General features: G+C 48.2%; 1 protein-coding gene across 1 annotated transcript in view; it reads left to right on the top strand.

Moving 5' to 3' along the window:
* Positions 1-25,258, top strand: part of SAP30BP (SAP30 binding protein) — a 127,977-nt gene that overhangs the window by 34,646 nt on the left and 68,073 nt on the right. The window contains exon 3 of the mRNA XM_068264122.1: positions 71-118. Within this exon, the coding sequence (XP_068120223.1) occupies positions 71-118 (48 nt within the window). The remainder of the gene's footprint in view (positions 1-70; positions 119-25,258) is intronic.

Genomic DNA, 25,258 nt, shown 5'->3' with positions numbered 1-25,258 from the left:
CCATCTGCTGTAACTGTGAATTCTTTGCCAGCATGCTTTCTAAACGCTATACTTTGTTTTGTTTTTATAGGAAGAAGAAGATTCCGAGAATGAGACTCAGGAGACGGGTGAAACAAAGGTATTATTGGGAGAGGGACGCAGACTTTTACCTGCATGGCTAGCCCCGATGTGCCCTCTGCCTTACTAACGCATTTCTCCTAAAGAGCATAGAGCTCCTATATCTTACATACAGTATATGGTGCAAGATGTGAGTGTACTAACTGTATGGTCGCAGGTTTTTTGGTATGTGGTTTCACCGTGTCTCCTGCCTGTTTGCCATGTGAACGTAGCTTGCAATCTCCTGTTTTCTGTGGGTACGTGTATCTACCCTCCTTGTCCTTCTTGTCTTTGTTTTGTCAATGAAAGAGATTGCTGTTCCTTTTATTTATTTTGAAAGTATTAGTGTACTTCTGCTTAAGAGTATTACACATCTTAAAATGGTTCCCTGATCAATAATGCAATTTATCTGTGTTGTAGATATTTTAAGATATTGACTTATTACCTCCAATGTGCTCGGTATGCTGTATACTCTGTGCCTATACCAGGACTTATCTAGTAACTATTTATGTTGGACCTTATTTGAAAATTCTCCTAAGATGTTACCCCAGCTTCTAAAGGTACCCATACATCTAGGGATTTGGCGGCCGATCGACCATCCGATCCGATAATTATGATCCAATCGGATGAAAATCACAATAAACATTGGGTGGACAGCGCCTGGCCAGTGAGGCGGCAGAAGCTGCATCACAAGGCCAAATCCAGATCGATTTCAGCTTGAAATTGATCAGTAATCGGCCTGCGATCTATAGGCAGGCAAAAGATCTCTCTCTCCGATGATTTGATCAGAGAGATCTGTCTCTTGGTTGATATGTTCCTACATCGTCTGATGTATACACACTAAGAGGTTTGGTGTTTCAGTGTAAAAAAAAGACTGAACAGGTTTTTCCCAAAAAAGCATAAATACTTATATGCTTCACTCTTTATAAAACTGAACAAATGTCCACTAAAAACATGACAGAATGCATATGCTTCACTGATATTACTTCACTCTAGCTAGTCTCAGGAAAATGATTTTTGGCCAAAAAACAACCCTTTTTAAATACACGTTCGCCCCCTCTCGTTATCAGTTCACATACACACTGAGAGGTTTGCCGCTTCACAGGGTAAAAAAGACAACCAGTTTTTCCCAAAAAACATGAATACATATATATGCTTCACTGTTAATGCTTCACTCTTTATAAAACTGAACAAATGTCCACTAAAAACATATAACAGGAACGCATATGCTTCACTGATAATGCTTCACTCTTGCTAGTCTCGGGTATCTCCTCCACACCCTTTGTGTGCGACCCCTTCTGGGTCTATAAGTGCCTTGGGACAGTTATGCGGGTCGTACCTCACCTCCTTTAATACAGCGGGAGAACTTCCAATAAAAAGATCTTGTCCCAAGAACCTCAAATAAAAAGGCTCACCATAGTGTAATACTGTTTAAAATTTATTACAAATAAAAATCTATTGCACTCACATGTCCTTTGTTGCATATAAACGCTCAGGGTGATATATTACAGGGGCTCTCTCCCGTATGTTGGCCTCTGGGTGGGCTCACCTACTGAGCTCCTAGGCTCCCCGATTCCAATGTCCCACTGCGCACGCACAGCAAGAACCTCTGTGCCAGGCACCGATAACACCCCTCCACATGTACCTCCTACAGTGTAATCAGGCTCCGCCCGCAACGCTGATAACACTCCTCCAAATGTTCCTCCTACAGCGTGATCAAGCTCCGCCCCACCCTCCACATGTATCTCCTACAGCATGATCAAGCTCCGCCCCACCCTGCACATGTATCTCCGACAGCGTGGTCAGGCTCCGCCTGACTAGTTTCGTTATTTGACTCATCAGGTGCTCCTGGTACTTTCAAAAAAGCATAAAGGAAGACTTTAGAATATCTGAGGAGGAGAAGTACTAGTCCAAACCTTCTAAGAAAATAGTTCAGAGCAGCCAGATTAATAACTGCTGTAAGTGACGGATACATTGGAAATAAGTAAGTTACAATGCAATTAAAGAGAGACTGAAATGTTTTAAAATAACTGTTTTTATTCATCAGGCAGCTTCAGTATTATAATCCATACCGATTTGCTGCATCCCCGCTGCAGAACGATGTATTTATCCCCATGAAGTCCCGGGGCAAAATTCTATGACTTTCCAGGTTGTGGTTTTTGCTGCCCAGGGGAGGCAGAGAGTTGCACTGTAGTTCCGCCTCCAGTCCAGTCAGTCTCCGCCTCTCTCGCTCTTCTCATTGAAAGAAGACTGAGAGGGGTGGGAGAGGAATATAAACAGCTAGGTGGGCGCCAGGTCAAATGCCTCCTCAGACGACCATTTCGTGCAAAGCTTTACCTCTCAGTGAGCAAGCGCCAGCGGCGTGAAACGGTTGTCAAAGGCGGCATCTGACCTGGCGCCCACCTAGCCACTATCTGCATTGCCTATAACCGCTGTCTGTAAGTTTCTATTTGCAACAATAAATTCCTGAATCGCACTTGTCCTCTTTCTCCCCTTGCAACAATTTGCAATAATTCAGTTTTAAGTGATTTGTGGTTACCCACAATGCATCAGAAACATGTCAGCAGTTTGTTCTTATTACTGTTCTGGGATAAGTCCCTAATGAACCTTTCAGAGACATGTAGTAAGAGAACAGAGGTGCCAGCAGGATAAAAATTGATACATTTTAAAAAGTTGCTGGGAGGCAGCGGTGGACTTACCTCCAGAAAGCAGACCCGAAAATACTGTCAGAGTATAAACACATTTATTTAAAGGTACCCCAAAGATGCAACGCGTTTCGCAGGCACATCCCGCTTCATCAGGCAGTACGGTGGGGACAAACAGAATTTCGCCAATAGCACATGTAGCGCCTCAGAGACGTTGAAGCGGACCTTCCTTTTGTACCCACAATGCATCACTTCTGAATATGCGAATTATCTCTATGCCCCTGAAGCCAGGCTTGTTTCCAGAACTGCTGGTGTACAGCGAGCATATAGCTTATACATGTTACAGAACCGCACCAACCTTACGTGCAGACAGGCTGTTTGGGACTTTTGGTCCTCATCCGTGCATGGCAGTGATTGATATGGCACTATGGGATAGGGTTTGGAACAGTACAACAGAGAACCCAAGCAGCTCTGGTTGACCCAGAAGTGTAAAAGGAATTAAAAGATAATTAAATGCCCTCCTACTAAAAAGGTGGGTAACCACAGTTGCTCACTTAAAGCGGAATATAACCCTGCATTTCAACTTTGCTCTAAAACATTATTTACAGTATATTATATGCAACCAGCATTTTTTTTTTTTTACTAGACCAGCATTGGAAGGGTTACACAGAGCTTTAAAGTTCCTGGAGATTTCTGCAGACGCATCAGAAACTGACATAGATACATTTTGTTTACATAAATGTATCTAAGTGTGGCATGTGACTCACTCTCTCTGACTGAGAAGGAGCTGGAGGACAGGCAAAGAGTGTGTAACATTTATCAATAGATACATTCTATTTAGTTAAATGTATCTATCTGAACTTCTGCATATCTCTCCACAGAACTTTAAACCTCTGTGTTTAACCCTTCCAATGCTGGTCTAGTAAAAAAAAAAAAAGGTTGCATATAATATGCTGTAAATAATGTTTAAGAGCAAAGTTGAAATGCAGGGTTATATTCCGCTTTAAAGGACAACTGAAGCCAGAGGAAAATGGAGGCTGCCATATTTCTTTCTTTGTTTTTTTTAAGCTATACCAGTTACCTGGCTGTTCTGCTGATCCTCTGCCACTATGGTTTTGTTTTGCTGTCTGAAATAGTTAATTTCCAAGCATGGAAGTGACAGCTTCTGTTTTGTCGGCACCTTCTCAGGAATATAGTAATCACTTATAAGCAAAATACAACTTCTGAGGGCCGGGAGAGATAAAATACATTAACTACCTTTTTCTACTTCTAGGACACTTAATAGGCTGCCACTGATTAGAGGCAGTAAAACATTCAACCTATTTTGTAAATGTTTAAATATAAAAGAAAACTCTGGGATGCTTTAAAAAGTCATTTTTAGAAGGAGGAGGATAAATATAATTGTTTGTTTCATCAGTTTATTTTCACCCCCAGTTCACTTTAAGGCTGAATTTTTGCAAATACCTTTCTGTTTGTAAGAAGGGAAATTCCACTGAGCGTTGCTTTTTAAGGCTCATACACACATCAGACTATAGTCTTTGGAAAATGAAAGATCACAGACCAATCTTACCACCCTTCATGTAGTATGAGAGCCATACTCTACACAGTCTTTTCTATGGAGCTGAACTCCACATCAGAAAAAAATCTTGGCAAGATGCTGCACACACAGAGGCTGTACAGACACAAAAGATCAGTATCTGCAAAAGATCTGTTCCTGCCAAAAATCCATTCCTGCAAATTGCAATGATAGTCTATGAGATCTGCAGATCATCATACACACATGATTTAACTGACATTCATCTGCAGATCAATCAATCATCTGCAGATCTGAAAATCCATCCTGGTGGATCTGATCTGCAGATGAATGTCAGTTAAATCATGTGTGTATGATGATCTGCAGATCTCATAGACTATCATTGCAATTTGCAGGAATGGATTTTTTACAGGAACAGATCTTTTGCAGATACTGATCTTTTGTGTCTGTACAGCATCTGTGTGTGCAGCATCTAGCAAAGATTTTTTTCTGATGTGGAGTTCAGCTCCATAGAAAAGACTGTGTAGAGTATGGCTCTCATACTACATGAAGGGTGGTAAGATTGGTCTGTGATCTTTCATTTTCAAAAGACTATGGTCTGATGTGTGTATGGGGCCTAAGTAGGAGGGCTTTTCAGAAAATATAGTAGCTGTTTTTATGGTAGTTTTGTATTATATCTTTTGTGCACTAGGTGGCAGTAGAGTGCCATGGTAAGTTTGCTTATCTGATGCCTTCGGAAAAGCGTGAAGAAGTAGAACTATAAAAGGCTTCATCCCTTTGAAAGGGTGTCATTTGATAATGTACATTATGGCAATTTATGTAGGGATTTGAAAGCTTGTCTATCACACAAGAGTCCCTGCTGTGTGTTTAGGTTGGTGACAGGTTGCACGCATGACTTACTCTTGAGGCATTCAGCTTCTGGGCAAAACCATATAAGGAAAATGTAGAGAAGTGACACCTATGAGCTTTTCTTACGATCACATGACATTTGGACACGTTTCTCTGTCCCCCTGGTTCTTTTATATGAATTGATAGCGGTGGGTTGCTAGATATAACTTTCTATCTTATTATTATCACCGGTGATCCACAGCAGTAGTTAAAGCGGTATCGTCACTATAAAAATCAAGTTTCAGCAGCAACTGGTCTGAGTGTATTAAGTGATAAAGATGCTAATCCTGCATTCAAAACTTTCACAACTGTTTCTGCTGTTATGGTTTGTAGTTATCACATACTATCACATACATAGTAGTCAGTGCCAAACAGTTGCATGCTGGGAGTTCTTTTTATCTAGAATATATTCCTCCTTTTCGTTTTATTTCCCTGCCTAGCTGCTTATCTGAAACACGATCCCCTGCTCTCTTGTGTTTACAAGCAAGGCTGAGGTGACTAAGCAATTGGAGGAGAAAACCATAAAACAAGTAAAGGGCAGAAATGACATCAGGATTTAGCCTAAACTGGGCAAAAGACATGGTTCCCACCAGGAACAGAATTCTCTTCATTTACTATATAACATTCACTGAAATCAAAACGTGGACAGTATAATACATGTGTTATGTAAGTAGATCAAGTATTTATCTACTTATATAGGGTTTTTTTCCCTGGCATAGTATGGCTGATCCTACTGCCTTAATCAATACTATGCTGATCTTGCACAGTACTGCAAAACCTCATCTGACATGCATGGACTAGACCTACATGTTTGTTTTTGTACATGTTTTCAAACCTGTTCCTTCATGAAATGCACAGATCAGTGGGCTGTGTGTCCTCTGAAAGCTATGTTGTTGCAGTGTCGCTTGGTTACACACGTACCTCCACATAAGTGGGGCAGATTCCTGAACTTTCCTGCTAAAGGCATTCACTAGTTTAATCACGTCTTAATTGTTTGGCTAATCTGGCTGGTGTCAGTGATCTTTCCCCCTCAGAGGGTCACTACCAGAAAATATTACTGCAAGATTAGAAGTAGAAAAATAATGAAGACCGTTGCTACAATTATCTTAAAGGACAACTGAAGAGAGAGGTATATGGAGGCTGCCATGTTTATTTCCTTTCAAGCCATACCAGTTGCCTGGCAGCCCTGCTGATTGTCTGCCTCAAATACTTTCAGCCATAGCCCCTGAACAAGCATGCAGCAGATCAGGTGTTTCTGACATTATTGTCAGATCTGACAGATTAGCTTCATGCTTGTTTCTGGTGTGATTTAGACACTTCTGCAGCCAAACAGACCAACAAGGCTGCCAGGCAACTGGTATTGTTTAAAAGGAAATAAACATGGCAGCCTCCATAGTCTTCTCTCTTCAGTTGCCCTTTAAAGCAGGACCCAAACAAAACATTTTTTTTTTAAATTAAAAATATTTAGTTGCACCACTCTGACACACACAAAGATAAATAAACACTCCTTCAAGCCTATGAGCATTTCAGTGCATGCTTTTCACCCTTCTCTTTCCATAACTAGTGGTTATACAGGTGGCAGCCATTACTTCTGAGCTTAGTAGGAGGTTTTAGATCATGGGTGTGTTTGTCATCAGCTACCCTCCCTCACAGGGGCGTCGTCTATGTGAAATCTCACACAAGCTGAGATCACCTCCCCTGTGACATCATCAGTAGCAGCCTGTGTTTTGTTTTTTATCTCCTCCACCAGTCTGCCGGATTCTGTCCCGGCAATATGAAAGGAAGGGAGGGGTTCCTCCAATAAATGTCAAATATTTTATATTAGTCATCATGCAGCTGAAAAAAGGCCGCTATTTATTATTATTATTATTATTATTATTATTATTATTATTATTATTATTATTATTATTATAATTGAGAAAATAGATTTTTATTTCTGAAATATTGTATTTTTAATTTGGGTCCACTTTAAGGTGGACCTGAACTTTTGCACAGAACAGAAGGAAAGTATAAGAGAAATTCACCCTGTATGTATGCAGAGAGTTTAGCCTGTCCAATTCCCTCATCTGTGACTAAGCATAAATTGTAATTTGATCCCTCGGCTGTGTCAGCTGACTGCCACGGCAGAGACCTAATTGGTAAACACAGGATGTAAACAATGTCTGCTTCCATGAAAGCAGAAAGTAGACACACTGCACATTTATTGCAGGATTTGTAGCAGCTGTAACACAGAAATATTTTTCTGTAAGGGACATTATGCTGTTGCGTATCTTTTAGAGCCGAGAGGAAGTTCTGAGTTCAGGTCCACTTTTAGTGCTCTTCCTGTCACAGATTAGGTTCTTGGTAAATCCACAATGAAGCAGGTTGTGCTTTCTGCTTCTGCGGTGTGAATGATTCAGATGGGTCTGTGATGCAACCGTTTCAGGATTGGCCACTGGCTGCAGGCGCTATGTTAGTGAGGTTCTGAACCAGCCGACACTGAGACTACGCGGCAGCTGTGTGATTTTCAGCCTTCTGTATTATGGTTTGATGCGCGAGATTCTGCCGCTGTACTTTTTGTTGGGAAGGGGTTATTGTTTGTGGGGAAGCGGGGCTTACATTACAGGAGTAGTTACTATCGCACAGAATGATATCTGGTTTACATTAGGAATCTGGGGATTTCAGTATTCTTACAATAGAGGGGGGGATTGCTGTGCAGGGACATAGTGGGGGAACCGTATACAATGCCAAGAACCAGCTGCTAAAGCAAACAAAATTCTGGGATGCATAAAATGGGGACATATAATCACAAGATGCTGGCGTACTACTCCCTCTGTATAAGTCACTAGTGAGGTCATATCTGGCGTATGGGATGATGCAGGGGGAGGGGACATGATGCAGGGGGAGGGGACATGATGCAGGGGGAGGGGACATGATGCAGGGGGAGGGGCACACACTACTCCCTCTGTATAAGTCACTAGTGAGGTCATATCTGGCGTATGGGATGATGCAGGGGGAGGGGACATGATGCAGGGGGAGGGGACATGATGCAGGGGGAGGGGCACACACTACTCCCTCTGTATAAGTCACTAGTGAGGCCACATCTGGAGTATGGGATAATGCTGGGGGAGGGGACATGATGCAGGGGGAGGGGCACACACTACTCCCTCTGTATAAGTCACTAGTGAGGCCACATCTGGAGTATGGGATAATGCAGGGGGAGGAGACATGATGCAGGGGGAGGGGACATGATGCAGGGGGAGGGGCACACACTACTCCCTCTGTATAAGTCACTAGTGAGGCCACATCTGGAGTATGGGATAATGCTGGGGGAGGGGACATGATGCAGGGGGAGGGGCACACACTACTCCCTCTGTATAAGTCACTAGTGAGGCCACATCTGGAGTATGGGATAATGCTGGGGGAGAGGACATGATGCAGGGGGAGGAGACATGATGCAGGGGGAGGGGCACACACTACTCCCTCTGTATAAGTCACTAGTGAGGCCACATCTGGAGTATGGGATAATGCTGGGGGAGGGGACATGATGCAGGGGGAGGGGACATGATGCAGGGGGAGGGGCACACACTACTCCCTCTGTATAAATCACTTGTGCGGCCACATCTGGAGTATGGGATAATGCAGGGGGAGGGGACATGATGCAGGGGGAGGGGACATGATGCAGGGGGAGGGGCACACACTACTCCCTCTGTATAAGTCACTAGTGAGGTCATATCTGGAGTATGGGATAATGCAGGGGGAGGGGTCATGATGCAGGGGGAGGGGACATGATGCAGGGGGAGGGACACACACTACTCCCTCTGTATAAGTCACTAGTGAGGCCACATCTGGAGTATGGGATAATGCAGGGGGAGGGGTCATGATGCAGGGGGAGGGGACATGATGCAGGGGGAGGGACACACACTACTCCCTCTGTATAAGTCACTAGTGAGGCCACATCTGGAGTATGGGATTATGCAGGGGGAGGGGACATGATGCAGGGGGAGGGGACATGATGCAGGGGGAGGGGCACACACTACTCCCTCTGTATAAGTCACTAGTGAGGCCACATCTGGAGTATGGGATAATGCAGGGGGAGGGGTCATGATGCAGGGGGAGGGGACATGATGCAGGGGGAGGGACACACACTACTCCCTCTGTATAAGTCACTAGTGAGGCCACATCTGGAGTATGGGATAATGCAGGGGGAGGGGTCATGATGCAGGGGGAGGGGACATGATGCAGGGGGAGGGACACACACTACTCCCTCTCTATAAGTCACTAGTGAGGCCACATCTGGAGTATGGGATAATGCAGGGGGAGGGGACATGATGCAGGGGGAGGGGCACACACTACTCCCTCTGTATAAGTCACTAGTGAGGCCACATCTGGAGTATGGGATAATGCAGGGGGAGGGGACATGATGCAGGGGGAGGGGCACACACTACTCCCTCTGTATAAGTCACTAGTGAGGCCACATCTGGAGTATGGGATAATGCAGGGGGAGGGGTCATGATGCAGGGGGAGGGGACATGATGCAGGGGGAGGGACACACACTACTCCCTCTGTATAAGTCACTAGTGAGGCCACATCTGGAGTATGGGATAATGCAGGGGGAGGGGTCATGATGCAGGGGGAGGGGACATGATGCAGGGGGAGGGACACACACTACTCCCTCTGTATAAGTCACTAGTGAGGCCACATCTGGAGTATGGGATGATGCAGGGGGAGGGGACATGATGCAGGGGGAGGGGACATGATGCAGGGGGAGGGGCACACACTACTCCCTCTGTATAAGTCACTAGTGAGGCCACATCTGGAGTATGGGATAATGCAGGGGGAGGGGTCATGATGCAGGGGGAGGGGACATGATGCAGGGGGAGGGACACACACTACTCCCTCTGTATAAGTCACTAGTGAGGCCACATCTGGAGTATGGGATAATGCAGGGGGAGGGGTCATGATGCAGGGGGAGGGGACATGATGCAGGGGGAGGGACACACACTACTCCCTCTGTATAAGTCACTAGTGAGGCCACATCTGGAGTATGGGATAATGCAGGGGGAGGGGACATGATGCAGGGGGAGGGGCACACACTACTCCCTCTGTATAAGTCACTAGTGAGGCCACATCTGGAGTATGGGATAATGCAGGGGGAGGGGACATGATGCAGGGGGAGGGGCACACACTACTCCCTCTGTATAAGTCACTAGTGAGGCCACATCTGGAGTATGGGATAATGCAGGGGGAGGGGTCATGATGCAGGGGGAGGGGACATGATGCAGGGGGAGGGGCACACACTACTCCCTCTGTATAAGTCACTAGTGAGGCCACATCTGGAGTATGGGATAATGCAGGGGGAGGGGTCATGATGCAGGGGGAGGGGACATGATGCAGGGGGAGGGACACACACTACTCCCTCTGTATAAGTCACTAGTGAGGCCACATCTGGAGTATGGGATAATGCAGGGGGAGGGGTCATGATGCAGGGGGAGGGGACATGATGCAGGGGGAGGGACACACACTACTCCCTCTGTATAAGTCACTAGTGAGGCCACATCTGGAGTATGGGATAATGCAGGGGGAGGGGACATGATGCAGGGGGAGGGGCACACACTACTCCCTCTGTATAAGTCACTAGTGAGGCCACATCTGGAGTATGGGATAATGCAGGGGGAGGGGACATGATGCAGGGGGAGGGGCACACACTACTCCCTCTGTATAAGTCACTAGTGAGGCCACATCTGGAGTATGGGATAATGCAGGGGGAGGGGTCATGATGCAGGGGGAGGGGACATGATGCAGGGGGAGGGACACACACTACTCCCTCTGTATAAGTCACTAGTGAGGCCACATCTGGAGTATGGGATGATGCAGGGGGAGGGGTCATGATGCAGGGGGAGGGGACATGATGCAGGGGGAGGGACACACACTACTCCCTCTGTATAAGTCACTAGTGAGGCCACATCTGGAGTATGGGATGATGCAGGGGGAGGGGACATGATGCAGGGGGAGGGGACATGATGCAGGGGGAGGGGCACACACTACTCCCTCTGTATAAGTCACTAGTGAGGCCACATCTGGAGTATGGGATAATGCAGGGGGAGGGGTCATGATGCAGGGGGAGGGGACATGATGCAGGGGGAGGGACACACACTACTCCCTCTGTATAAGTCACTAGTGAGGCCACATCTGGAGTATGGGATAATGCAGGGGGAGGGGTCATGATGCAGGGGGAGGGGACATGATGCAGGGGGAGGGACACACACTACTCCCTCTGTATAAGTCACTAGTGAGGCCACATCTGGAGTATGGGATAATGCAGGGGGAGGGGACATGATGCAGGGGGAGGGGCACACACTACTCCCTCTGTATAAGTCACTAGTGAGGCCACATCTGGAGTATGGGATAATGCAGGGGGAGGGGACATGATGCAGGGGGAGGGGCACACACTACTCCCTCTGTATAAGTCACTAGTGAGGCCACATCTGGAGTATGGGATAATGCAGGGGGAGGGGTCATGATGCAGGGGGAGGGACACACACTACTCCCTCTGTATAAGTCACTAGTGAGGCCACATCTGGAGTATGGGATAATGCAGGGGGAGGGGTCATGATGCAGGGGGAGGGGACATGATGCAGGGGGAGGGACACACACTACTCCCTCTGTATAAGTCACTAGTGAGGCCACATCTGGAGTATGGGATAATGCAGGGGGAGGGGTCATGATGCAGGGGGAGGGGACATGATGCAGGGGGAGGGACACACACTACTCCCTCTGTATAAGTCACTAGTGAGGCCACATCTGGAGTATGGGATAATGCAGGGGGAGGGGTCATGATGCAGGGGGAGGGGACATGATGCAGGGGGAGGGACACACACTACTCCCTCTGTATAAGTCACTAGTGAGGCCACATCTGGAGTATGGGATAATGCAGGGGGAGGGGACATGATGCAGGGGGAGGGGCACACACTACTCCCTCTGTATAAGTCACTAGTGAGGCCACATCTGGAGTATGGGATAATGCAGGGGGAGGGGACATGATGCAGGGGGAGGGGCACACACTACTCCCTCTGTATAAGTCACTAGTGAGGCCACATCTGGAGTATGGGATAATGCAGGGGGAGGGGTCATGATGCAGGGGGAGGGGACATGATGCAGGGGGAGGGACACACACTACTCCCTCTGTATAAGTCACTAGTGAGGCCACATCTGGAGTATGGGATAATGCAGGGGGAGGGGACATGATGCAGGGGGAGGGGACATGATGCAGGGGAGGGGCACACACTACTCCCTCTGTATAAATCACTTGTGCGGCCACATCTGGAGTATGGGATAATGCAGGGGGAGGGGACATGATGCAGGGGGAGGGGACATGATGCAGGGGGAGGGACACACACTACTCCCTCTGTATAAGTCACTAGTGAGGCCACATCTGGAGTATGGGATAATGCAGGGGGAGGGGACATGATGCAGGGGGAGGGGCACACACTACTCCCTCTGTATAAGTCACTAGTGAGGCCACATCTGGAGTATGGGATAATGCAGGGGGAGGGGTCATGATGCAGGGGGAGGGGACATGATGCAGGGGGAGGGACACACACTACTCCCTCTGTATAAGTCACTAGTGAGGCCACATCTGGAGTATGGGATAATGCAGGGGGAGGGGTCATGATGCAGGGGGAGGGGACATGATGCAGGGGGAGGGACACACACTACTCCCTCTGTATAAGTCACTAGTGAGGCCACATCTGGAGTATGGGATAATGCAGGGGGAGGGGACATGATGCAGGGGGAGGGGCACACACTACTCCCTCTGTATAAGTCACTAGTGAGGCCACATCTGGAGTATGGGATAATGCAGGGGGAGGGGACATGATGCAGGGGGAGGGGCACACACTACTCCCTCTGTATAAGTCACTATTGAGGCCACATCTGTTGTATGGGATAATGCAGGGGGAGGGGTCATGATGCAGGGGGAGGGGACATGATGCAGGGGGAGGGACACACACTACTCCCTCTGTATAAGTCACTAGTGAGGCCACATCTGGAGTATGGGATAATGCAGGGGAGGGGACATGATGCAGGGGGAGGGGACATGATGCAGGGGAGGGGCACACACTACTCCCTCTGTATAAATCACTTGTGCGGCCACATCTGGAGTATGGGATAATGCAGGGGGAGGGGACATGATGCAGGGGGAGGGGACATGATGCAGGGGGAGGGGCACACACTACTCCCTCTGTATAAATCACTTGTGCGGCCACATCTGGAGTATGGGATAATGCAGGGGGAGGGGACATGATGCAGGGGGAGGGGACATGATGCAGGGGGAGGGGCACACACTACTCCCTCTGTATAAATCACTTGTGCGGCCACATCTGGAGTATGGGATAATGCAGGGGGAGGGGACATGATGCAGGGGGAGGGGACATGATGCAGGGGGAGGGGCACACACTACTCCCTCTGTATAAATCACTTGTGCGGCCACATCTGGAGTATGGGATAATGCAGGGGGAGGGGACATGATGCAGGGGGAGGGGACATGATGCAGGGGGAGGGGCACACACTACTCCCTCTGTATAAATCACTTGTGAGGCCACTTCTGGAGTATGGGATAATATGAGGGGAGGGGACATGATGCAGGGGAAGGAGACATGATGCAGGGGGAGGGGCACACACTACTCCCTCTGTATAAGTCACTAGTGAGGCCACATCTGGAGTATGGGATAATGCAGGGGGAGGGGACATGATGCAGGGGGAGGGGCACACACTACTCCCCCTGTATAAGTCACTAGTGAGGCCACATCTGGTGTATGGGATAATGCAGGGGGAGGGGACATGATGCAGGGGGAGGGGCACACACTACTCCCCCTGTATAAGTCACTAGTGAGGCCACATCTGGAGTATGGGATGATGCAGGGGGAGGGGACATGATGCAGGGGGAGGAGGCATGATGCAGGGGGAGGAGACATGATGCAGGGAGAGGGGCACACACTACTCCCTCTGTATAAATCACTTGTGAGGCCACATCTGGAGTATGGGATAATGCAGGGGGAGGGGACATGATGCAGGGGGCGGGGCACACACTACTCCCTCTGTATAAGTCACTAGTGAGGTCACATCTGGAGTATGGGATAATGCAGGGGGAGGGGACATGATGCAGGGGGAGGAGACATGATGCAGGGGAGGGGCACACACTACTCCCCCTGTATAAGTCACTAGTGAGACCACATCTGGAGGATGGGATAATGCAGGGGGGAGGAGACATGATGCAGGGGGAGGGGCACACACTACTCCCCCTGTATAAGTCACTAGTGAGGCCACATCTGGAGTATGGGATAATGCAGGGGGAGGGGACATGATGCAGGGGGAGGGGCACACTACTCACTCTGTATAATCACTTGTGAGGCCACATCTGGAGTATGGGATAATGCAGGGGGAGGAGACATGATGCAGGGGGAGGGGACACGATGCAGGGGGAGGGGCACACACTACTCCCTCTGTATAAATTACTTGTGAGGCCACATCTGGAGTATGGGATAATGCGGGGGAGGGGACATGATGCAGGGGGAGGGGACATGAAGCAGGGGGAGGGGCACACACTACTCCCGCTGTATAAGTCACTAGTGAGGCCACATCTGGAGTATGGGATAATGCAGGGGGAGGGGACATGAAGCAGGGGGAGGGGCACACACTACTCCCGCTGTATAAGTCACTAGTGAGGCCACATCTGGAGTATGGGATAATGCAGGGGGAGGGGACATGATGCTGGGGGAGGGGCCATGATGCAGGGGGAGGGGCACACACTACTCCCCCTGTATAAGTCACTAGTGAGGCCACATCCGGAGTATGGGATAATGCAGGGGGGAGGAGACATGATGCAGGGGGAGGGGACATGAAGCAAGGGGAGGGGCACACACTACTCCCTCTGTATAAGTCACTAGTGAGGCCACATCTGGAGTATGGGATAATGCAGGGGGAGGGGACATGATGCAGGGGGAGGGGCACACACTACTCTCTCTGTATAATCACTTGTGAGGCCACATCTGGAGTATGGGATAATGTGGGGGGAGGAGACATGATGCAGGGGGAGGGGACATGAAGCAAGGGGAGGGGCACACACTACTCCCTCTGTATAAGTCACTAGTGAGGCCACATCTGGAGTATGGGATAATGCAGGGGGAGGGGACATGATGCTGGGGGAGGTGCACACACTACTCCCTCTGTATCAGTCACTAGTGAGGCCACATATGGAGTATGGGATAATGCAGGGGGAGGAGACATGATGCTGGGGGAGGGGACATGATGCAGGGGAGGGGACATGATGCAGAGGGAGGGGCACACACTACTCCCTCTGTATAAATCACTTGTGAGGCCACATCTGGAGTATGGGATAATGTGGGGGGAGGAGACATGATGCAGGGGGAGGGGCACACACTACTCCCTCTGTATAAATTACTTGTGAGGCCACATCTGGAGTATGGGATGATGCAGGGGGAGGAGACATGATGCAGGGGGAGGGGACATGAAGCAGGGGGAGGGGCACACACTACTCCCGCTGTATAAGTCGCTAGTGAGGCCACATCTGGTGTATGGGATAATGCAGGGGGAGGGGACATGATGCAGGGGGAGGGGCACACTACTCACTCTGTATAATCACTTGTGAGGCCACATCTGGAGTATGGGATAATGCAGGGGGAGGGGACATGATGCAGGGGGAGAGGCACACACTACTCCCTCTGTATAAATTACTTGTGAGGCCACATCTGGAGTATGGGATAATGCAGGGGGAGGAGACATGATGCAGGGGGAGGGGCACACACTACTCCCTCTGTATAAGTCACTAGTGAGGCCACATCTGGTGTATGGGATAATGCAGGGGGAGGAGACATGATGCGGGGGGAGGGGACATGATGCAGGGGGAGGGGCACACACTACTCCCTCTGTATAAATTACTTGTGAGGCCACATCTGGAGTATGGGATGATGCAGGGGGAGGAGACATGATGCAGGGGGAGGAGCATACACTACTCCCGCTGTATAAGTCACTAGTGAGGCCACATCTGGAGGATGGGATAATGCGGGGGGAGGGGACATGATGCAGGGGGAGGGGCACACACTACTCCCCCCTGTATAAGTCACTAGCGAGGCCACATCTGGAGTATGGGATGATGCAGGGGGAGGGAACATGATGCAGGGGGAGGGGAAAAGTGCTAAGACAGTGCTAATAGTGATAAGGTGCAAAATTATAATAATCTTGCACCTTATCACTATTGGCACTGTCTTAGCACTTTTCCCTTGAAAAAGCTTCATGTAGAAGTGAAACATGTCGGGTTGCTTGGTGGGGGTTGTGTAATCTTATATTAACTGGCAATGCAAGAGGACCTGTGTAGCGGTTGCTACCATTATACCTGCCGACATAGCAGGCCCTGCATTGCTTGCAAGTTCATTTATACAGTATCAGCCAGTTCATTTCTTTTTATATTCTATTAAAAGTTAAGTTTCATTGAGAATCAGTAGAGGGATATTCTGTGTCGTTTATATTCTAGTTCAGGTTCTGTTGTATTTCTGCTATAATGACTCAGCTATAATGATTCCTGAGCAAAGCCAGACTGAATGCTCAGTCAGGGATTTTATCAGGGCTGATAACAAGCAGGCTGAGCAGTGAAGGATGAAACGGAGAGCAGGGTAGGTATTTTCTCTGTTCCCACTGATATATATGGTAAAATACATGAGGGTACTTCGTCTCTGGTTCACTTTAAGCCACACCCCTCATCACCCCCTGGGACACCACTAGTCATCCATACCATAAAGATTTGATAAGAAAAATGTTTGTTTGTTTTTTATTTCTTTCCACACTGGTCCTCTCAATCCTGCTCCATTGTCCTTCATGTTAACATTTGAAGGTAAGAAATATATTGATTTATAGGATGGGAATAAAGCTTAGAGTGCATTAAACACATTTTTTCAGTGGAAAAGTACATATATTTACACAGATCTGTGCATCAAACCTGACAGAGGCACAATTGAGGGACAGAGGGATCTGGTTTCCAAAGAGGGGCTGTCGCTCCAAAAAAGGGGACAGTAGGGAGCTGTGCTTTTTATACTGCCACACATTCTGAGTGCAGGAATTGCCTCGTGTGGTAGTAAAGTGTTATATTTTTGCTGAGATCAGTTAGTTGCTGAGAGCCCAACCCTTCCGCTGCTCTCCCCTGCTGGATTACTCACCCCGGCAATCATTAACCTGCAGGCTCTGATTACAGATGAAGTGTCTCAGACACCAAATACCACACCCTGCAGTGTCCTTCTCTGCACACCTGCTGACATGGAGTGCATGCTCCTACAGGCTGCTGACCTGGAGTACATGCTCCTACAGGCTGCTGACATGGAGTACATGCTCCTACAGGCTGCTGACATGGAGTACATGCTCCTACAGGCTGCTGACCTGGAGTACATGCTCCTACAGGCTGCTGACATGGAGTACATGCTCCTACAGGCTGCTGACATGGAGTACATGCTCCTACAGGCTGCTGACATGGAGTACATGCTCCTACAGGCTGCTGACATGGAGTACATGCTCCTACAGGCTGCTGACATGGAGTACATGCTCCTACAGTCTGCTGACATGCAGTACATGCTCCTACAGTCTACTGACATGGAGTACATGCTCCTACAGTGTGCTGACATGTAGTACATGCTCCTACAGTCTACTGACATGGAGTACATGCTCCTACAGTGTGCTGACATGCCGTACATGCTCCTACAGGCTGCTGACATGTAGTACATGCTCCTACAGGCTGCTGACATGGAGTACATGCTCCTACAGTGTGCTGACATGGAGTGCATGCTCCTACAGTGTGCTGACATGGAGTGCATGCTCCTACAGTGTGCTGACATGGAGTGCATGCTCCTACAGTGTGCTGACATGTAGTACATGCTCCTACAGGCTGCTGACATGGAGTACATGCTCCTACAGTGTGCTGACATGGAGTACATGCTCCTACAGTGTGCTGACATGCCGTACATGCTCCTACAGGCTGCTGACTTGGAGTACATGCTCCTACAGGCTGCTGACATGCCGTACATGCTCCTACAGGCTGCTGACATGCTGTACATGCTCCTACAGTGTGCTGACATGGAGTACATGCTCCTACAGTGTGCTGACATGGAGTACATGCTCCTACAGGCTGCTGACATGGAGTACATGCTCCTACAGTGTGCTGACATGTAGTACATGCTCCTACAGTCTACTGACATGGAGTACATGCTCCTACAGTGTGCTGACATGGAGTACATGCTCCTACAGTGTGCTGACATGGAGTACATGCTCCTACAGTGTGCTGACATGGAGTACATGCTCCTACAGTGTGCTGACATGGAGTACATGCTCCTACAGTGTGCTGACATGGTGTACATGCTTCTACAGTGTGCTGACATGGAGTACACGCTCCTACAGTGTGCTGACATGGAGTACACGCTCCTACAGTGTGCTGACATGGAGTACACGCTCCTACAGTGTGCTGACATGGAGTACATGCTCCTACCGGCTGCTGACATGCAGTACATGCTCCTACCGGCTGCTGACATGCAGTACATGCTCCTACCGGCTGCTGACATGCAGTACATGCTCCTACCGGCTGCTGACATGGAGTACATGCTCCTACCGGCTGCTGACATGCAGTACATGCTCCTACCGGCTGCTGACATGGAGTACATGCTCCCACCGGCTGCTGACATGGAGTACGCGCTCCTACCGGCTGCTGACATGGAGTACGCGCTCCTACCGGCTGCTGACGTGGAGTACGCGCTCCTACCGGCTGCTGACGTGGAGTACGCGCTCCTACCGGCTGCTGACGTGGAGTACGCGCTCCTACCGGCTGCTGACGTGGAGTACGCGCTCCTACCGGCTGCTGACGTGGAGTACGCGCTCCTACCGGCTGCTGACGTGGAGTACGCGCTCCTACCGGCTGCTGACATGGAGTGCACGCTCCTACCGGCTGCTGACATGGAGTACATGCTCCTACAGTGTGCTGACATGTAGTACATGCTCCTACAGTCTACTGACATGGAGTACATGCTCCTACAGTGTGCTGACATGGAGTACATGCTCCTACAGTGTGCTGACATGGAGTACATGCTCCTACAGTGTGCTGACATGGAGTACATGCTCCTACAGTGTGCTGACATGGAGTACATGCTCCTACAGTGTGCTGACATGGAGTACATGCTCCTACAGTGTGCTGACATGGAGTACACGCTCCTACAGTGTGCTGACATGGAGTACACGCTCCTACAGTGTGCTGACATGGAGTACACGCTCCTACAGTGTGCTGACATGGAGTACATGCTCCTACCGGCTGCTGACATGCAGTACATGCTCCTACCGGCTGCTGACATGCAGTACATGCTCCTACCGGCTGCTGACATGCAGTACATGCTCCTACCGGCTGCTGACATGGAGTACATGCTCCTACCGGCTGCTGACATGCAGTACATGCTCCTACCGGCTGCTGACATGGAGTACATGCTCCCACCGGCTGCTGACATGGAGTACGCGCTCCTACCGGCTGCTGACATGGAGTACGCGCTCCTACCGGCTGCTGACGTGGAGTACGCGCTCCTACCGGCTGCTGACGTGGAGTACGCGCTCCTACCGGCTGCTGACGTGGAGTACGCGCTCCTACCGGCTGCTGACGTGGAGTACGCGCTCCTACCGGCTGCTGACGTGGAGTACGCGCTCCTACCGGCTGCTGACGTGGAGTACGCGCTCCTACCGGCTGCTGACGTGGAGTACGCGCTCCTACCGGCTGCTGACATGGAGTGCACGCTCCTACCGGCTGCTGACATGCTTCCTGAGACTTGGAGAGCACTCTGCAGCCTTGTTCCATGTAAGCCGGGGATGCAGGAATTGAAGGGATTGGTTTTCAGAGATAAGAGGATGTTGAAGTATACCTCAGTCTGATAAGCCGTATAGAATGAAACCGCATTCAGGCAGACAGTGGAATATTGAAGTGTAATGCTGGGCATAGACGCCGCGTTTGCTTGTTATCAATCGAGCTGCTGATGGCTGGATTGATAATTTCCGACAGGTCCGATCACCGCACGGATCGATTCACCGCTCGATACCCACGGGCGGACAATAGCGGAAATCGAGCGGGAGATAAGGAAGCGCCCGCGGGGACGAGCAGGAATCGATCTGGACGGCGGCGGGAGTCGATCCGGCGGCTAATCGAGCCACCGGATCTTACCGTCTATGTCCAGCATGAGCCAGAGCCGCATGCAGCCAGAATCAGCAGCCTTTCCCTGCAGGCGAGTCAGGGGGGGAAATGCTGCCTATACTTATATATGCTTGCAGCCATAATTGCACTGTGGTGCGACTCTGAACAGCATCCCCTAGTAATGCCTGGTATGGCTCAGCAATCTGGATGCTCGGATCACTTCAAGAGTCATTGTGTGCCCTGCTAGCACTTACACCACTTGCTTTAAGCGGACCTGAACTCAGAACTTCCTCTCTGCTCTAAAAGTGAAAAGAACAAGGACACCCAGAGCCCAATATGGTGTAGTATGTACTGGTTGAGGTGGAAATAAAGGAGTAAGAAGGGGATACTCACATACCAGGTTCACTCAGGCAACCACTGTAATGGCAGGTGGCGAGAACAAGCCTGTCCCCACTCAGGATTAAGAAGCCGTTCTCTGTAGATAGGGAGATGAAGATTTGCACCCAGGGTGGATCAGTGAAGCGTCAAAGTGAACAGAGGCGCCAAAAGTATAAAATATCATTTTTAAATCCCGGAAGTACGAGGCGCTCTTCTTAGACTAGGACAACAATTGCTTTATACTCCTCCTCTCACTGCCTGATGAAGCGGAGTCATGCCCATGAAACGCGTTGCAATACCTTGTAAAGTATATCAGTAAAGTAATTTTTGTGTTCTAACTCGACACGTCCATTGGTCTTGTCCTTTGAAGTGGAGAAGGGCCCTCCCCGCCACTTCCATGTTTTAAAAATGTTATCTTATTTTATACTTTTGGCGCCTCTGTTCACTTTGCTGCTCTAAAAGATATGCATCAGCATAATAACCTGCAGTGTTCTCTCCAGGCTCTTTTAGCTGGGTGCTCCACCCGGCTAGTTTTAGTAAGCACCCGGCTGTCATCGGCTCACCTCCTCCTATGCTGTAAGCAGAGTTGTGCACAGAAGCACCGGCCCTGTAGTCTCTCATCTCGGCCCGCCCGGCTACTTTATCATGCCACCCGGTTGGAAAATATTTCTGGGGAGAACACTGACCTTTAAAAATAATTTTCTTTGTTACAGCTGATACTAATAATGCAACAAATAAGCAGTGTGTCTACGTCCTGCTTTCATGGATGCAGACATAGGGTTAACATCCTGTGTTTACAAATTAGCTGTTCTGCCGAGGCAGCCAGCTGACACAGCTGAGAGATCAAATTACAGGTGTGACTAGTCACAGATGAGGGGGGATTAGACAGGCTAAACTCTCTAAATACATACAGGGTGCATTCTCTGTTTTCCTTCTGTCCTGTGTAAGAGCTCAGCTCCACTTTAAAGTGTAACTGTCGGGCATAAAATCAAAAATCAATTCTTTATTTTTATCAGGTAAACAAGTAATAAGGATGCTAACCAGGCAATCCAAAGTTACACATCACTGTTAATTTTCACGTTGATAAAGGATTATTCCCCAGTTTACCTGACTCTTATTTGGTACACACAAAATGTGGTACACAAAAAGGAAGTTGCAGGGCATGCTGGGTTGTCCTTTTTTGCTTCTCTATTTCCCCTCAGACTTAACTAATGCAGCCTGATTGGCTGACACCTCTTTCCTTCCTTTTTTCCCCTCCCACACCTCTGTTCCTCTCTGCTTGGCCAATATTTCTCATGCTGAGACAATCCACTTTCTATAGTGGAGTGCGGGCAAATCAGGCAGAGGAGAGTAAGGGAGGAAATTACATCAGGATTGGCTTCAAGATAGCCGCAATTAAGATGGGAAAAGCTAAGAAAAGATTTTCTCTTTGTCTAGCTTTTACACTTTTTGAAGGACCAAAAATATTTTATGTCTAAAGGGGCCCATACACTGGTCGATTTCAGCCATCGATCGATCAGAAATCAATTCTTTAAAATCGATCGATCAATTGATTTGTGGTCGATTTCGATGGATTTGATCTATCTGACAGGATAGAAGATCTAGGTGGATCTGCTGCTGGCAACAGATCAATGGCCCGTAGAGATGCATTGAAGCTAATGGTCCAATAATGCATTTAGATAGATTTCATTGTGACATCTATTGTAAATCTGTTCCTTAGTTTGTGGCACACATCAGATTCTACTTGACAGGCATCTGCCACAAATCTATCTGATGGTCGAATCTTCTGCGAATCTGTAAGTGTAACCTTTAGTTACAAATGTTTCTATGGTAAGTCCCCATCGGTGTAATGTCATGGAGTTCTCCTTGTTACGGTACCTGGTGTGGGAGTTTAGCATGAGGCTGCAACATGCCACAGAATGGAGTGTGACTGCTTTGCTGTCTATTTCTCTGTTATACTATTTCAGCTGCCTATTCCTCTGCTTGGCCAGAGTTCTATATCATCCAGTTGTGGACAGTCTATCCCTGTAAAAGGAAACTGCCTTTAGTTCTCTAACCTCGTCCTATCACTCCCTGCTATTCTATTGTGGAAATGTGGAAAATGAGTGAGTGACACCCACAGGAAATGTTTGTCTGTTCCTCCATCTACCATCCCTGGAGCGTGTGCCTTTGCTGTTGGCAGTGAAAGGGTTGCTACTAGGGTGAGCCATACCTGGCAGCAGTTTAGTTGCCCGGCAGGCATGTGCTTGCTTCTGCATACCTTTCTCTTTCCCGCAGTGGTGAATACCTGTCATTGCTCATACAGGCGTGTCTCTGCCACTGCAGGCAGACAGGGCTGGAAACCTGTCTGTAGTGCATCCAAATCCTACCGCACTGGGCACTGCTGTTACTTGTATGGAGCACCTGATTCTATGGAGTAATGGCACTGTGCAGTCAGAAAAGCACGAGTTCCTATGGCTTTCACCAGTGATGGCTAACCTTGGCACTCCAGCTGTGGTGGAACTACAAGTCCCATGAGGCATTGCAATACTCTGACAGCTCTAAGCATAACTCCTGGAGGCAGAGGCATGATGGGATTTGTAGTCTTGTCACAGCTGGAGTGCCAAGGTTAGCCATCACTGCACTAGACTATGTAGAGTGTTTCCAGTCTTAGTTCTTACTTTCCATGTGGCTAAACTGAAATTGCTGTATAAGTGTTCCCCCTCCTGCTGCCTGACCTGTGGTTCTGCTTGTTGCCCATACACCAGGTGACGATATCTCTCTGGTCGAGTCTGATCAGAGAAACATCCGTTGCTTGCCCACACACAGCAGACTAATTCCTGATAGAATCCAACTTGAAATCTCAGGAATCTGCCTAGCGATGGCACCTGCCTGACCCCCTCCAAGTGTTAAAGGGAGACTTAAAAAAGCAGAATGAAACCCAGCACTTATTCTTTGCTCTAAAAGATGATTTACAGCATATTATATACTACCACCACTTTTTTTTTACTTATTTATTTTTTTACTAGAGTAGCATTCAAGTAGTTAAACACAGGACTTACAAGCTCCCTTGCAGGGAAAGCTGGACGCATCTGAACTGGAGATAATGTTAATAACTAATTAGAGGTCATAAAACTCCTGTATGACCATTAACTCATCGAAGTGCAGGAAACACATGAAAAGTTCAAGATTGTTTGTATGGGAGCTGGATAAGCATACAAAAAAAAACTGTTCATGTGAGACAGTCGGAGCCTTTTTTTTTTTTTTTTTAAATTGAGATTTGTAACCTTTAAAACCAAAATATGACCCTAGGATTCCAGGACAGTCATGTTAAGAATTTAGACTGGAGATGCAATTGTTTACTTTCACTTCAGGTTATGTTGGGTGCTTGCTTTGTATTATATACTCAGCTGAAATCTCATAGAAAGTCAATGAGCCGATACCACAGCTAGTTTTGTATTGCTTGATGCAGTGTAACGCTTTGTAGCCACTGATTCCACTCCCCCTTGCATGTGATAAACAAACATTACTCCTTAATCAAGTTTTAATCGACAAGTCAGTTGAGTGAGGGCTTCCCTTTTCCATCAATTTTTGGTTTGGTTAAACGTTTTAACCAAATCAGGCCTTCAATTTAAAAACAAAATAGTCTAATTTTGAATGTGGACATCCAGCTGCTTTAGGCGCAGTTTGGATGGAATCATGAAACTGATTTTAAACAGAAAATGTTATTCTTTCTCCCCTCTTACCTATTTTTTTGTGTGAGGTTGGGGAATGAGTAGAAAACAGATAACTGTCCATACGCTTACGTGGAGTTGGATGCCATCAGAGTGACGAGATGAAATGTTTTTTCTTTAGCCTTCCCTTTCTCGTTTTATTTGTCAAATTACACAGAAACACACTGGAGAAGTTGACCATGATTTTTGTCATTGTACAAAACATTCTGTGTGGATAGCCTGCAGGCAAGATTTGTATTAACTGATCGTCCTCCAAGCTCACATTCCCAACTGGCTCCCTCCCATCCTTTGGCTGCAATCACCTTTAGCTTCCATTAGCTCCCTGTGCCCACCAGCCCTGGCCTCTGTGTCTGGCAAGTGGCCCTTACAGACAGGATATGAGCAGGAAGCCTGCAGGTTGTAGATCACTCCACCTCGGAGAGTTGCAGGGTGTGAATATGAACTAAGCACAGGCATTTGGCTCACACGTGAGGGATACAGCTCCGGTCCTGTCTGTGTCTGGCCTGTTTACAATGGAAAGTGGCCCGTTTCCCCAGACAGCAATTATCTCAATCTGTGCATTTTTGTGAGGCTGTCAAATGGGCTTTTTGTTATCACTTGCAGACATCCAAACCATTATACCTTTAGTTGCTGTTTGTATCTTTGAACAATATACTATATGGTGATATATACTATTTATACTACTGAAACAAATGGTTCCCTCTTTGTCATTCGATAGCGCCACGCAACCAAAGTTAGCTGAAAGAGACTCTGTAACAAAATGTTCAGCGTTATTTCTTCTATCCTGTAAGTTCCTATACCTGTT

The sequence above is a fragment of the Hyperolius riggenbachi genome, chromosome 12 (genome assembly GCF_040937935.1).
Source record: "Hyperolius riggenbachi isolate aHypRig1 chromosome 12, aHypRig1.pri, whole genome shotgun sequence".
Taxonomy (NCBI): Eukaryota; Metazoa; Chordata; class Amphibia; order Anura; family Hyperoliidae; genus Hyperolius; species Hyperolius riggenbachi.
The sequence above is the reverse complement of the archived record's forward strand: the minus strand, read 5'-3'. Positions and strand labels throughout refer to the sequence as shown.